This window comes from Branchiostoma lanceolatum, chromosome 7 (assembly GCF_035083965.1).
Source record: "Branchiostoma lanceolatum isolate klBraLanc5 chromosome 7, klBraLanc5.hap2, whole genome shotgun sequence".
Taxonomy (NCBI): Eukaryota; Metazoa; Chordata; class Leptocardii; order Amphioxiformes; family Branchiostomatidae; genus Branchiostoma; species Branchiostoma lanceolatum.
In genome coordinates this window covers 21,510,432-21,527,347 of record NC_089728.1, presented here as the reverse complement: position 1 = coordinate 21,527,347, position 16,916 = coordinate 21,510,432, and the positions used below count along the sequence as shown (strand labels likewise).

The following is a 16,916-nucleotide window of genomic DNA, read 5'->3' as shown; positions in this document are numbered from 1 at the left end:
AGACCAGGGGTAAGACTAAGAGGGTAACCCCTTCAAGCTATAGGCACTCTTTAAGGTGTGAGATCTCAACACTAAAGACACTTTACTTCCCAGGGGGCAAATACAACCAAATATGAATGCACAATTTTCCTTCAGTTGGTGTAAAAGAATTACCAAGACCACATGCTGGTAAATTGCATGGTAGCAGAAATGTAATGTGTAGTCGGCAAACCATGTTGGGTGCAATCGCATTAGTTGGATGGTCTTCCTCAATACTTCAGTCGGTCTCTTGGGAAATTTCAAGGGACTTCAAAGTGGTCTCCTTGGGAAAGCAGTCACCTTGGGGAGGTGGTCACCTTATCAGATGACTGTATTAGGCCACACCAATTCTATTTGTTGATTCTCAGATTTTTTTCTAGAGAAAGATTGGTGCGACAGGGTGGAAAAATTGATGTTTAAAAACCTTTTGGCAAATAGTCTGGGGTGACAATAAGGGTTCACAAATTTAAACATAGAGAATATTAAGAGGATTATTCAAGTTTCAGCTTTGTGTGGCTCATTTTACGCAAAGCACCCAAGGCCTGTCTTTGATCTAGCACTATAATTTCTGTAACAAATCACCTTTCCCATGTAATATATGGATTGATATATATTTCTTAATAAATGAAAAATTAAAACATGATGATAAAATGTGACCACACTTTTTAGGTATGTGCAGGCCTTTATAATCTATTTTTTAGTTTTCCAACTGAACAAATAGTAAAATCGTGGGTAAAAATTTGTGAATGGGAAAAGTGACCCAATTTTTTTTTTCAAAATGGAAAAAACAGGGCTGGCTATTCCGAGAAGCAAAAAAAAAATTGGTGTGGCCTTATCACAAAAGTTTGAAATGCGAGGCTTACTTGATGGCATCACATATCTCCAGACCCATCTTCACACAGTTCTTGGCATGGTCTGGGATGGGGTCAGGCAGCCCGGACACACAGTAGTAACAGTCACCAAGGATCTTAATCCTCATACAGTTGTTTTTCTGAAACACAAAGGAATTGAATACTTAATAAGTATAATATATGATTGACGAAATGGTCAAATAACACGTTAACAGGCGTCAGTTGCCGAGTTTTATCAATCAACGTTACATTAAAACTTGTGATGTTACCTCCAAACCTTACCTTGTCGGCTGATATTGTGTGAAATTAGTTTATGCTAGACATATAGTGTCTCTCAGAGGGAGACATAAAATCCTTTTTCGCCTGGTGAAAAATTCACGAAATGGTCAAATAACGCTTGTCACAAAGGGTTGCAAAGCTGGATCTGAGTGGAGTACATGTAAGCATTAGCAATTCAAATCAATAAATTTTGAAAGAACTGGATTAAAATCTTTATTCAAGCCACAGTAGCTAGATGCTCGAGGCTACTAAAAACTTGTCGGTTGGCACAAAAAGTTTACTAAAAATATATACCTGTGTTATACTGGGCAAATTCAATGCATACCCTTCAATTACTACTACTACTAGTAGCAAGAAACTATAGACAACCATCAAATACATGTAGACTAGAAGTGCATTTGTTAAAAGTGTCAGATTGGAAAATCTGCTATCTGACTGGCCATTTTCCCCATAGTTATATTCCCCTTCCAGTGGGAAGGAGGATATACTGTTTTTGCTTGCCTGTCCTTCTTCTTCCGCCAAAAACCAAGAAGATGTGAGGTGGTAGCTCTACTAATGGTATTACAGAAAGTTATATGTACCTTATGTTACATGGTACGGATGTTATATTTGAGATGTAGGTACCTATAGGAAAGGTAAATACACCTGAGAATAGATTATGCTAATGAGGAGCTAATTTGCATAATCTATGCATAACCTTGTATTTCCCTTACCGTAAAAGCTGCGGATGTCATCTTTGAGATGTAGGTACCTTTAGGAAAGGCGAACACACCTGGACATGAATTATGCTAATGGCGACCTCATTTGCATAATTTATACAGAAACTTGTATTTCTCTTACCATTAAAGCTGCAGATGTCATATTTGAGATGTAGGTACCTTTAGGAAAGGTGATCACACCTGGCCATAAATTATGCTAATGAGGAGCTAATTTGCATAATTTATGCATAAATTTGTATTTCCCTTACCGTAAAAGCTGCAGATGTCATCTTTAAGATGTAGGTACCTTTGGGAAAGGTGAATGCACCTGGCCTTAAATAATGCTAATGAGAACCTCATTTGCATAATTTATACAGAAACTTGTATTTCTCTTACCGTAAAAGCTGCGGATGTCATCTTTAAGATGTAGGTACCATTTGGAAAGGTGAATGCACCTGGCCATAAATTATGCTAATGAGGACCTCATTTGCATAAATTATGCAGAAACTTGTATTTCCCTTACGGTAAAAGCTGCAGATGTCATATTTGAGATGTAGGTACTTTTAGGAAAGGTGAACACACCTGGCCATGAATTATGCTGATGAGGGCCTTGTTTGCATAATTTATGCAGAAACTTCATAATACCCTTACAGTCAATGCTAAGGATGTCATATTTGAGGTGTAGGTAATGGGAGGGGAATATCCTGCATTTTCCCGAAAATGTTGCCATTCTAGTTTGGGTAGAGCACTTACCGCTCGTTCTCATTTAAATGTACAAATTGCTGTGGCCAGCCTTTACGATTTAATATGAGCCAAATTACGGGAACCATCAATCCTTTCTTCATTTTCCCACAACACCTATTATGTTTCACGAAAAATGCACCACAACATTACTTATGGGTTTTCATTTGGAAGAAGTTCTAGCAATTGGTGGCCTAAAAAAACGGCTATTGCCTGAGAGGACATGCAAAATTTAAAAAGCAGCCGAGAACGTAACAATTCAGTTCAGCGAATGACTGGTTAATTGGTGAATCCAGCTACCGAGGCCCTCCGACAAATCAAGTCAGATCGCTCCTGTCACTGTTCTTGTACACTGTGCAAGGTGGTTTATAATGCCTGTTACCAAATTCTGTAACTTCCGTTACCGTTTGAAGTCAGACGTTCCTGACATTAAGATATGCCACATATAAGGTGCCAAACTGTTGTTTTTATGACGACATCATCTTACTTCGTCATCCATCAACCACCAACGAGCGTATCAGAAAAGCTCAACAGTCAGAAGACTTTACAATTTGCCACCCCCACATCTGCTTGGAGATTAACCTTGACTGCCCTTGACTGCTCATATCTCTTGCTTGGCAACATTTGGTGCCAGAAGCTATATATATATCTATATCAAATCAGCTTATCCTTCTCACAGCTGACTTCTGGTGTAACCTATATCAATTTTCTGCCTGGATGCAGTCACAGTGGGGGGAAGTCAAAACCTTTTCAACACCTGATTCATGTAGTCATTTCAAACATGAAAGTCACCCTCAAGCTGCTTATATAGTGCTGGCACAAGTATAGGAAATGTATAGTGAGGGCTGTTGAAAACATACATTGAATGTAACGTTATTGATCACACCACAATTCAAATGCCCCTTCCAACATATCAGTGGATATTACATTTTCTGTTATGGACTAACATGTCTACCATGCTTCCTAATTTAGCGGTTGCTTTGACATGTTCAGTGATCTTTGACCTTCAGAAATGCAGCTAAAGAGTTTGATTTATGACCATCACGTTCTTCCCTGACGCAAAGACCAGAATTACAGAACGATTGATGATGATCCATTCGATCTGATCTTAGAGAATGTATTACTACTAGGAAACTTAAGCAGATAAAATACTTTTTTTACTGCAAAGGTAAGTTCAGAAGTTTAGAAGTCAACTCATTTTTCAAGTAGGGAAGATATTCAGTCTTATTTCAACAAAAGGCCAGCAATATTATTCAACAATTCATCTAGCATGAATATGTCTTAGTAAATAGCTTTTTTTAATGTTTTCTTATTGATAAGCTCTCAGATATTATGTAGTATGATAAAACCTTGTATTAACCTTGTCTAATTTGTTTCCCTATTGGGCATTCTAAAATTATCTTCTCTTTATTTGCATATCAATTCATAGTTCGTGGTTAAAACCTGCTGTTCGACAAATCTTGCTCAGAGTCACTGACGAAAAGTAGTGGATGCTACTTGAAACATCTTTCCATTTCCAAAATCATATCCAGTTGCTTGTTAATGAGTAACTCTTATTTGGCATACAGTATGATAAAAGTTTGTCACAGTCTAGAGTATTACTAATACTTAAAGTTTCTTTTAATTCTGCCATCGGATCCAAGCCTCTTAGTTTGGCATCCATTAAAAGCAAGCTGCCAGAAACGCAAAAAGACATCACAGGGAGAGGCAGACCCATTTAGAATTCATCAAAAGATCTTTCTCTGGAGGGTTTATACAAAAAGCAATGATGCCCTGGTGAGCAGTTAAATGAACTTCCTAATAAGATAAAGGGTGGTCTGACGTCAATGTGGGCACACTCTACCCAGGGGGTTGTTTCTCGTTATATAATGCTACATTATTAAGATAAGACAGAAATAACTGCAAATATTAGAACTGTGTTATTAGTTTTTATCAGTGTGACTCCATTAAAAGTGCCATTGCCACATGTTGAACCTAGATGAAATCTAAAATTATGATATGGTGAAATTATAGGTATAACGGGGGGTGCCCAACCATCGGACGTTTTTTTACGCGCTGGAACTCACGGCGCTCCATTGCTGGTTGCCAGAGAGTGGTCAGGTTTTAATGAATGAATTTTGAACACATTCATCTAAAGACCATACTTGGACAAGAAATGTATTCATACTGTTCATGGGCCCTTCATGCTCCGCGTTACATGCGGAAGACGCTGTGAGACATTTTCACGAATGTACCTTCTGATTTAGTGCTACGCCAGATAGTGTGCCTAACTTAGTACGCTTTGGTAATTTTGCTCTCTTCGGAAGTTGGTGATGAAGTTAGGGAAATGTAAATAAGGCTTGAAGTCTGCTATATTCTAGCTTTCTTTTGACCGGAAAATTTTGACTGTGTGCACTTCTAACGTCATGTGAGAAGGGCTATATCTAGCGCATCCCAGCTCATGTTCCCACGGGAAATAGGCTACTACGCGGCCCGACGTACGTATTGAATGCGGCCCGACTTACGAAATCATTACGAAAAAACGACACCGCTTACATCAACAATACTCCGTCTACTTATTGGGAAACATCTTCGCCATCTCTGTATTCAGTTTCCTTTTCATAGACGGTACCAATCACATGTTAGAGCGTAACAAAGCTGTGCGTTGAATCGTCCCGCCACCATCGCGGTCCAAAAAAATGGCGGGAAAACAACGTCGTCAGACGACAGCAATGTTTACGTTGTTTTTCTTTGGTCGGTTTTCTTCTCAACAAACACTTAAAGACCCAAATTTTTAGTGTTTTATGAAATTATTTTTCTTATGTGTATGATAGCTGTGTGACTTATGTATCTGCTTGGCACAGGTCGTATATTTAGGTGCCGGGCCGTCTAGCTACGCAGTGACCCTCATTATTGTCAAAATACTACTTTTCGACAAAACAAGAAATGAATATGTACACATATGTTTTGAATGTAAATGACAATTATGTGCATGAACTTGGGTTATTTACCTTCCTTATCAGCATAGTCATTGGACACAAACACGGCGTACTTATGCAAAATAAGATCAGTAAAAAATCCGTGCGATGTTCGGGCGCGTGCGAGGTTTGGGCGGCCCCCGTTAAATGGCAAAGAAATGCCCAACCACGGCATGATACTATTTTCTTTCCCTAAAAGTTTGGGGGGCAACTGACTGACATGCTCACTTCATGTATTCAAAGTAGGAAATATTATTTGATAGATAATACAAACATTAGTATTGCTCTTTGATACGATCACAATTTCATGATTGCGTTCATCGAAGTACTTCTGATCCATTTTGATGTATTTATTTAATTTATTTATGATATTCGTTTTAAAACAATATTTATCTTTAGGGTGATCCCTTCGGTTAATTGAGTACATCCCATGATTGGGTTTGAGAAATGGAAGTATGCATTATTAAATTCAAAGTTATGTTGAAAATAAGAAATTCCTGAGGGTCAATTTCTGCACTCCTCTATCCAATCTGGAAGGGAGTTATACATGCAGCACTTCCAAAATTGCAGGTGTAACATATCTAAAAACCAATATCTTATTTCAATTTCAGATGTCATCATTAAGTCCCCCCCCCCCCACCAAACAATAAGAGGAAAGTGCTTATTACAGGTTCCTGACCACCCCTTTTTAGAACTTTTATGGTACAACCCTTGTGTTTGTACTCAACTTATGTACATTTGTGGTAGCAGCACACACTGCAGTAGCGGTAAAAAAAATTGTGCGTCCTAAACCTTGAACCGTGTGTAAAAACATCAACGTGATGAAAGCCAGCGAGGCACAAACTTGACTGTATGGTAGTATAATAAGTGGACTTTTAGATTGTACGAATGAGATTGTGAAGTTTGCCCATTCGCCGTATGAATGTGTGTGATCTTTGCAGTTGCCTGCCGAGGTGAGTCGGCTGAAGTTCTGGATGAACTCATATCAAAGTGTCCATCACAACTTTTTTGATTTTCAATTAGTTTGTAGATCGTACCCTCAACTTCAACATATTTGTTTGTCCTGATTTTTTACTGCACACTTATAATGATTTAATCCACGACGTCGGCTACTTTGTGGTCCTTAACTATAGAAATCCCATAGGCCGGAAACTGTGTTCTGCTAACCCTTGTACTTAACCCAGGACTTTTTCAGACAATCTAACAACCAATGAACTGAAAAGGGGTGGCCAAGGTATGGTAATTTTCTTTAACAGCTTATAATAACTGCATAGATGAGATAGTCAGCACGGCTTGGGAAAGTTGATTGCCATAAATGATTATCATTTTGCTTACGGGCAAGGAACAATTTTGAAGCTAATAACAAGGATACAGATAAGAATAATTGCAACCAGATAGAGCACTGTAGGTTATATAATATTATGTGCAATGAATGGGTTCACTCAGGGCTTGTTTGTTTTCTTATGTAGTAAGTAAACTTTCCACACTTCTGTATTCTCTGGTGTCTTGTGACCCTTAATGACTTCCGGTGGACTAGCAGCGTGACGCAAATGCTCAACAACCTGCAGTGGCCCCCCTTTTCTCTAAAAGCTACCATTATGATATTAATATCAACACTGACAGTTTACTGAAACCAGCTCAGGTGCGCACCAGGGGAGCCACCCTCTCAAGTTTCAAACTATCTACGCCAGAACCGACAAAAACACTCATGCTTCACCCGAACTATTCCCCAGTGGAATGCCCTGCCTGGCACGGTTGTGACGGCTCCCCCTCCCACTGTTAAGTTGTTCCATGCCAGGCTGGAGGCCTGCCAGCCTTAGCCCGAGATCTCAACTCTCCCCTACTTTGCCCCTGATGGGGCTATATATGGGGGTAACAACGATGTAGATGATGTCTTGATTCTAAACAACGGGATAGCTTTGTCTCTGTCTGTCAGATTGCGCAAATAATGCAATATTTTTGAAGGGTTCTCTAGAAACACTCTCCTATCAGAATCATTTTGTTAAGAAAGCTAAAGGCGAGTTAACTTTTATAGGCAACAGTTGAAATAAGAAAGGGCTCAACAGTCTACAAAGTCAACTTAAAACAACTGCTATATTTTCAGAGACTACTAATAAAATCAATTATCGAGGATATGTCAGTCTCAGAGTAATGTTTTTTGCTTCGTATTAAAAAAACTACAGGCTGTTATGATGCTACTGTTAAAGGTATCCAGAGCATTTTATGAGGCTTGAAACTTGAATAAAAAACTCCAAGTTCTAGTCATGCCTACACATAGTACGTTTCAATAATCGACATTAAAGGAGCAAAGATACGATGTCGTTGTGTGGTGAGAACTGATAGAAAATCCAAGCCCAAATAGACTGATCCTGACTGTCCATCATAATTAGCAGTTCGACCAATGAGATAGTGACTGCACGTCCGTCAAATATTTCCATTTCTATGTTTTGATTTTGCATTTCTACGTTTTGACGGAGGTGGGCGGGGCTATGGTATCGGTCTATTTACACTAGGCGCATGAAACGAAAAGATCACCATGTAGCTTATTTTTGTGCCACTTTTGAGCACTTTTGATAAGAAATCCGCGCGCAAATGTGGTAAACAGTGGCATTAAATGTCAATTTCATACAGATTACAGCAACTAGACTATTTCCAGTTTTCAAGACTCATAAAATGCTCTGGATGCCTTTAAGATTTATATGTACATGTACTTGCGTAAAAGAACCCACAACATCTTTGGAAAAAGCCCCGGTGTTAGTGGATCAAAAACATTCTGGCCTGAATGGGGTAGGGAATTTCCCGAGCAGCCTTCGTAACCCCCGCTTCTCCTAATGGGTCAGTGAAGTCATGCTTGTCTCGAGCATTGATGTTTCTGACCTAGGGTGAAGAGATGCTGCTACAATAAAATGTACGAGCCGCCTTTCTTTGTAAAATTAATGGCAACATCAGGCTCTGACGAACTGATTTAAAAAAAATAAAAAATCTCTTGGTATCCACACAGGATTTTTTTAAAAATTGTGTTTTCCCTTTGAACTATCATAGAGTGGAAATCACAAGTACATCCTCATTAGATAGCTTTAAACAACGATTGCAGCTATATGTGCGAAGGTAACAGGTGTGACAGGTCATTCAATGTAATACAACCAGCTGCTGCCATGCCAGATACCTGCGAAGCTGTGGTGTAACACCGAACTCTGGTTATACAAAACGTACAGAACTGTTACAGATACAAATCTCAATGAGCTAAGATACAGAATGATGGCCTTCCTAGTTGCAGAAGATTTATGACCGGGGGCACACTTAAATCCCTCAGCGTGCGGACGTGCATGATACATGTATATTAGGCATTATAGGCTTAGGAAGCTGTGGATGGCCTTCATACTACATATGACTGGACATGCGTCTTCCTTCCGTAGTGGATATAGGAGGATTGCAAAAACAAGCACATCAGAGATTGGGGTCAGAACAGTCTGGCTCTAGACTTAATATCTCGGCAGTACAAGGCCCTAAAGTTGTGTCGAAAGTCGACATTGACAGGCAATCTTGTCACGTTTACAAATCCCGTCTCTCGTGTGCTTTGATGCACAAAGGATTTCACCAGTACTATTCATTATGGCTACTTGGCAAGGATTTTAGTGGTGCCTTTTGATATATACGTATGATGAATTTCAGCTGCTACAACCAGCTTGTATACAAATTGGACTTTTTCTGACAAAGTCCTACAGATTTTTCCCTCGCACAAAGAATCTAAAGTTAAGTTTGTCTAGAATTGTTTTCAAACAATGTTTTCCCGAAAGTGATGTCCACATTACAAGTTCAGTAGAACACAAAATCTGGAGATACTCTTTAGATTACTATTAGTAAGAAAAATTTATTTACTTTGCAGTGGCTTTATTTTGTCATAGGAAGGAAAATGAGTTTTTCGCTGTATTATAAATTTGAGGTTGAAACAATCCTGTCATTCTGTAGTCATACAAGGGAGACATACATGTATTATTTTGCAGTGCCATGAGCATCCACTGTGAAAACCACGAAAACAGAACCATCACGAAATTTTCTCAATTTACAGACTCATATTGTTTATTGTGACAGACACAAAAGATGTCAAATATGTTTAACTATATGACACATGTTTTTAAAATTGCCGTCAATTAGGCCTTGTCTTTATCAGTCTTGTTTCTCAATGTAGAAAATAATTGATTGATCTATCCTCGCCAGTGTCAAGAATCGACAAAAAAGCCTTCATTTTGGTTTATTCAGCTCTGAAGGGGTCAAAAACCTTTGGCGATAATTAACATTATGCACAAGCATGCCTGCCCTATGATTGTCCTCCACCAGAAGTCTTGCATGTACGTCCATGACTTGTCATATCCAAATCATCTTTTACAAAATAATAAGGCCACACCGATTTTTTCTGTTGTTTCTTGGAATAGCCGTTCCTGTTTTTCCCATTTTGAAAAAAAAAAAATGGGTCACTATTCCTATTCACAAATTTTAACTCCCAATTTTACTATTTGTTCAACTCAATAGCCATCAAAATAGATTATAAAGGCCTGCACATACCTAACAAGTGTGGTCACATTTTAGTTATAATTTTTCATTTGTTAAAATTTCTCAATATCAATCCATATATTACATGGCAAAAGGTAATTTTGTTACTGAAATTATAGTACTAGATCAAAGAAAGGGGTGTATTACATAAAATGAGCCATACAAAGCTGAAATTTGAATAATCCTCTTATTCTTTATGTTATGTAAACCCTTACCTTCCCTTTTTATTTTCCCTATCGCTCCAATTTTTTTCTGACAAAAATCTGAGACGCAACAAATAAAATTGGTGTGGCCTAATAATCAAGAAGAATCAATTCTTCTCATCTCTTTGCCCTGGGTGGTTGATGTTGTATAAAATTGAACGTGACAACATCGGTCGTCCATGGGCTCTGATAAGCAAGTGGTAACATAATCTATACGACAACAAAGGTCTTGATGTTACCATACATAATTCATGGCATGGTGGTGTGATATTGAATTGAATATCATATAATAACAAAATTGAGTAGTGGTACCATCACTTCTGATAGGTTCTGTATATTTGATCTGTATACTGGTATGATAGCAGACTAATATAAAGAGCTATAGGCCATTGATTGAAAAACTTTCAAGAAATTTAACATGAAAAGAACAGAATAAAGAAGGCAGTAAGGGAACAAAAAGGGAGAAACAAATGAAGGAAAACTAACAGTAACTGTAATTACTGTGGGGATCTAATTTCGAAGTAGGGAGAAAATGGAGTATTTGCAATGGTTTGAAATTTGTGCTTAAAACAAAGGGGTAGGCGGGCAGCATTTTCACAATGGCTTTAAGTTCGTGGTGAAAAGATCACCACAAAAACGCAAACATTAACCCAGCAAGTGTCAGGTAAGTTAGATGAAAACTTTAAACTACCTTGAGCATTTCAACATTCAGAGTTATGTCTTACCTCGGCTATCTGGTCAAACTTGCCAAACAGCTCGTTGAGTGTCCTGACCAGCTCAGCGGGGGTGCACTCCGAAGCAAGGGTGGTGAAACCAACAATATCTGCATACAGAATACTGGGGAAAAAAAGATGTAGAAGAAAAATTGTTCAATATCATCTTAAAAGTTCACATAACTACTGTTACACTTTACATTCTTCTTTCTGTAACCTTTTTATAGATTTTCCTCGTTGATTATGCAAATCAAATCCAAACTTGCATAATTTGCACTTGGCATAGCATGTCCAGGGCAAAAGATTAAAAAAACGGAAGTTATGCTGCAGTACCAAGGTCACATACTAGGGGTCCCAAAATCAACCTTGACCTTTGTCTTATCATCACCTACCCACATACCAAATATCATCATAATCCAAGAAGAGGTTCACGAGTTATGCTGACTACAAAAATCCGGAAGCACTTGTCAAACTCACAGACAGACACACAGACAGACACACACACACACACACACACACACACACAAAACAATATCTCCATTGTTCATGGCGATGAAAATCATAATATTATTACATGTATTTGATAGTATGATGGAGAATACTTTTAGATTCTCTGTTCTTACCTTACATTGAGATGCCTTTTGATGTACATGCTATGGAAGCAGGTAGAGGTGCTGTGGTGTAGACTGGTGCCCGTCACTCTGCCCATCATTTCTTCCTTCATTTCTTTGGCTAGATGGGCTGGTAACACTGATAGTAAAAGTCTCTCCTGAAGATACAACAAAATTCAATGTATTTAGACCAATATGTCCCATTAAATATCATATCCAGAATATGCATGATGTACACAATGGTGTTCAAGGAACTTATCAATAAATTTTTTTTTTTGTGAACTAAGGGGAACAGGGGCCCTATCATGTCTGTATCCAGGACCCGTCCCTCCATTTTACGGAAATTTGCTTGTTGGGGCGGACACAGATTTCACCCCGTCTGTCCCGAAAATTGAAACTTCTTGAGACATGAAATTGATGAAAATTTATTTCTATAAGCTTGAAATAACAGATTTAACAACAAGAATTAACAACATTGGGCTCCCAAACAATGAGTGGGATGGAAAAACATTTAAAGCTTGAAACAGCCTTGGTCACCATGCCCTCATACATTTAGCATCTGCCCTTTGACACTTGGGAGCATATTCCTACCACAGTGTTAGATTACACGACTGTTCTAATAGCTGTGCCTAAAGTATTTAGCTGTATATAGCTTGTCTTAATCTCACTTATGCCCCATTTCACATCAAGTTATCTGAAACTCTGCAACATGGATGGGGTACAAAAACCCTTTGATATTATCCCCACTTTGCTCCCTTTTGTCCCTGAAAACCATCACAGTAACTGTTCTGAAAAACCTTTATCCAACATTTCTCTCTTTTTATCTCTTATCACAGTCATTATATTCTTGATGTTGCATCAAGTGAGTATTTTCAGTTTCATCATTAGCAGATCTAGATCTCACAAAGGGAGAAACACGCCGTCCACATCGTGAAAATCAATGAAGTTGGCAAAGCTACATGTATGCATGTAGCCCCAATGTCAGCAGCAACAAATTAGTCGTAACATGTCAGAGAAGGTGAGCTCAGCTGGCAAGCACTGATGTAATGACATGACATGCATCTTACGACTTACTACATATTGGATAGCAGGGCAGTGACATCTAGTTCTATAATGAAAATGCCACAAAATTTCTGTTCTTCTTGGCACGTTGGCCCACCAAATCAGTGTGTGTCTGTCCTCGCCAGTGTACTAGATCAAAGAATGGGGTTCATCGCATAAAACGATGTTCCTGTAGCTCAATTGGTAGCGGATTTGCAGTTGAGCCTCCTGTTTCCAATTAGTTGGATCCGGGAGACCCCGGATTGAATCCCGGGAAGGGTATCCTTGTCAAAGCTGCACCGTCTTTTGGAACAGACAAAAAATGGGGGTCCCGTGTTCGAGGAGGTGTCTTGAGTGCGTTACAACAGCCTCATTACTCACATGGGTACCTACTGGCTGAAATAATACAACCTGGTGAATAATAATATAAAGATGAAACTTAAAAAATCCTTGTATTCTTTATGTTAATGTAAACCCTTATCTTCTCCCCAGACTATTTGCAAAAAAGTTTTTTTTTTTCGCCATGTCGCTCCAATTTTTTTCTGAAAATATCCAAGAATCAACAAATAAAATTAGTGTGGCCTTAGGATACAATCCAGACTAATTATATCAGCCTTGAGGCTCTGTGGGTGTCACTCCAACTTCAAGTGAGGAAAGTCATGTAGAGTGACGTTCCCAAGGGCACAGCTTCAGGGCATGTCAGAGGATCAAACCCGGGATCCATCAGATCTGAGCCAAACGCTCAAACCATTACGCCAGACGACATCAAGCTCTATACAAGAGCAAATTCCTTTTAGGTAATGCAATGTTATAGCATCCTGCCAATGATATAGACAGGGATATTCTTAACACATCCACTTCATTGTTGTTCTGGGCGTGTTTTTATGAAGTGAGGAATGGGGTGCTCTTTTTATTGCAAGATGAATGCTAGGGTGGGAGGGGGGTCAAAACTGATTTTATATATGGAATTGAAGATTGAAAGGGGTGTCAGAAAATGTTCCTGACTACACAAAGTCATGCATCAACTTTCATTGTATAATAGCTTTAAATCGATTTCTATCTGGTTACATAAGAGTGTTCAAAGTATTCAAGCGAGAGGGTATTCAAAGTCAGCTTTTGAAGGTCACTGTAGTATGCAACATCGACCTAATTTTGTCGTTTTGTCAATGAATGATATTCAACCAGGGAATGCAAATTGATTTATGTATTGGCACCGATGAAACGGCGTGTAATTTCTTCCTTGACTTTGCTGCGGATCAACGAAGAGCCACAAAAATTTCCATATCAAGGTCAAATGACTCTAATTGAATCAAGTGGAATGTACGTTGTCATTTCTCCAGATCACTTGGCGAGTTTGCCGACAGCCTTAACAAGTGACACTGACACATCTGTTCCAAGTCGAGTGGGCAATCACGCATCAAAAGAGGGCAATTCATTCGTCAGCGAGAGTCGGGGTGCAAGTCCCACGTGGAGAGGGCAATTTGCGAGGTGGTAATTTCCTCCCTCCTCCTCCTTATTGATTTTGTGGAGAGTGGGACAAGGTTGCGGCCATGTGTCTCGCTTTGGTGGGGAATGAATGATGGGGTGGGGTGGGTAATGAGCGGTTCACCATGTTTTGCGTAATAAGTGGTCGGTTCACCATGTTTGGCAAGATAGGCTTCCACCCTGGCTGATCTTCGGGGTTTCTTGGGGTTTTGTGGAGTCAATTCTGGTTTTTTTTTAAAAGAGTAGATAATGCACCAGTCCTATTTGTCCAACAAATTTTGCAACTCATTACCTACAGTGCTAAGTACCTTCAGCTGACTGAAGTCTTACTCAACAAAATGTCTTACAACTTGTTCTTTTATAACTTTGGGTGATGGGACATGATTCTTGACACTGACACTGTAAAAGACTATTTCTTGAAGGAGATTAAGGAATCTGTATACATCAGGGCAGATCAACCTTCATTAAACAGAGACAGGGGTGCCAGCATAGACTGGCAAACACCTCTGACTAGTGCTGACGTCACATTTCCACACAACGTCACACTTTCACTGAGTGGCGTGTGCTTAGCATCCAGGTCCTCATAAACATAAGAACGACCAAAGAACTAAAATATTCAGCGAGTAAATCTTTTTAAAAAGTTTAATCGTTCTTTTAAGTTCTGTACCAACACAGATGAAGTTTCATGATAAGATTTCCCAGACCTGTGTTAAATTTATGTTGGAAATTTGAGACTTTCTGTTACATTATATTCTAATTTCTGTTGTTAATATTAAGGTTATACTTGAAACCTCTGTTATTGTTCTTCTAAGCAGATTTTTGAAATGGCTATTTTCATCATTTATAGAAATAGAAATAGAAGAAAAAAAAAGATTTCCCGACCTGTTGTTCCCGCTCCTTCTCCAGTTTGATGCGTGACTCGATGCAGTGCCGAGTGTCCAGGAACGTCCTTCTGTGAGCGATGTCTACAAAGTACTTGTGGTACATTCCTGCCAGGTTCACACTCAGAAGGACCGCGATATTTGCTATAAACTAAGAGAAATAAAGAACAGAATGAAGAAAAATAAGCCTGGAATTTCACATTCACAGCAGCACGAGTTCAGCACCATGGACAGTGATCAACAACATTACTTATCTAATGAAAACAGGGTGGAAATTGACCTGTCCGGCTAATTTGTAGAAATGGCTCAGTAATCTGGCCTAATTGGTTGTACCCTAATACTAAATATACTGTAATTCTTGATTTCTTAATAGTAACTTAACTTAAGCTACTTTAACGGTCACTAGTCAACGGCTAAAGTTTCATCATCTCAAATACTTGATCACTGACATTCAAGACAGTGATGTTAATTCCCACCGTTGAAATTAAAAGCCGTGAACTACTCCCTTTCCCCCCAATTGCTAAAATTACCAACCCCAATATCAAATGGATTTACAGTAATTCAGAAAGTTACTTCTATGCTTGTCCATGGCCATTCCCCTCTAACTCAAGAGAACTATTCTCTTTTCTAGAGTGAACTAAGGATTCTTTATCACTATGAAAATCAGTCCAATAGGAGCCCAGGATTCTCTGTCACTATGGAAATCAGTCATCACAGCCTCCAACACCATGGCAACAGACAGTTCTCAGTCTAAAGGTAATTGGTTCATGTTAGCACATATGCGCAAATCTACAGGATTAAGGAAGGATGGTTCCGCTTCTCCTGGCTTCGAGGTCTTTGCCATCAAGCTTCTAGGGGCCTGACAAGTGGAAGGGCTGCTAGAAGCTTGATTTAGTCAGGACACCCAACAGTCCAGGTCTGGACATTAAAGTTGGGGCTGCACCTGTCTTTCAGAAGGGAAGTAAAATGGGGGTCCCGTGCTGTAGGCGGTCCCACAAGCATGTTAAAAGGGAAGGGCTAGCAGCCCCTCCCTGTGAAAATATATCCTGCTACCAAAACAGCAATGACAATTGCTGCCTTACATTGTATGTGCCACTAGGACTACAAGGGTCTGCACAAACAAACCCAACACTCCTGTGGAAAGAGAGCAAAAGTCCATGTGATCGTCTCACCTGTGTGGCCAAGAACGTCTTGTCCAGTACTGAGATGATAAGTGCAGGGACCAGGAATGCCAGGCAGGTCAGCACACCGACGGTGACGGCGTATCTTCTACTGAAGGGCAGCATTGTGTAAGACACCAACGTAATGATGAAGAAGTACCCCACATCATTGTATGGTAGCTTCATGTGTCTGTGGAACAAAGGGTGCTTCTATAAATACACTGAATATCCACAAATTTTTATATATAACCTAATATATACATGCTAAGGACTTTATTCAAGGAATTACCTAGGACAGAAATTCCCAGCCTATACACAAACATGTATAAGATAACATGTATAAGGAGGATGAAAACATACTTGTAGTTACTTTTGAACACAGTATCACAATACAAGAAAAAATGCAAGAAGACAAATTTGCTTGCCCAATTGACAAGAACAATTTCTTGGACACAGAATGATTTTCTTCCTGGAAGATTAATTTTCTGTGTGGAAGAAAAACAAGAAAAAAATTTCTTTTTGGTAGTGTAGCAGTTGGAAAATCAACTTAGCACATTATGTTCAAATTTAGAGAAAATAGTATTACTTTAAATTTTTGCAGTCTCGTTTCATCATTCTTAATATCCTTCTTCAACGGATAGCTATCAAATACGCAATGGGCAGCATGTTATGTGGAAAGTAAGTGTTTGCTACGTTTGTATATCATACATGAATTCATTTCCAAACA

General features: G+C 39.0%; 1 protein-coding gene across 4 annotated transcripts in view; it reads right to left on the bottom strand.

Moving 5' to 3' along the window:
- Nucleotides 1-16,916, bottom strand: part of LOC136438144 (adenylate cyclase type 2-like) — a 109,702-nt gene that overhangs the window by 27,333 nt on the left and 65,453 nt on the right. For all 4 annotated transcript variants that reach the window (XM_066432868.1, XM_066432869.1, XM_066432870.1 and 1 more), the window contains 5 exons: nt 16,202-16,379; nt 15,031-15,180; nt 11,635-11,780; nt 11,024-11,135; nt 882-1,009 (listed from right to left, as the gene is read on the bottom strand). In XM_066432868.1, coding sequence (XP_066288965.1) covers nt 882-1,009; nt 11,024-11,135; nt 11,635-11,780; nt 15,031-15,180; nt 16,202-16,379 — 714 coding nt within the window. The remainder of the gene's footprint in view (nt 1-881; nt 1,010-11,023; nt 11,136-11,634; nt 11,781-15,030; nt 15,181-16,201; nt 16,380-16,916) is intronic.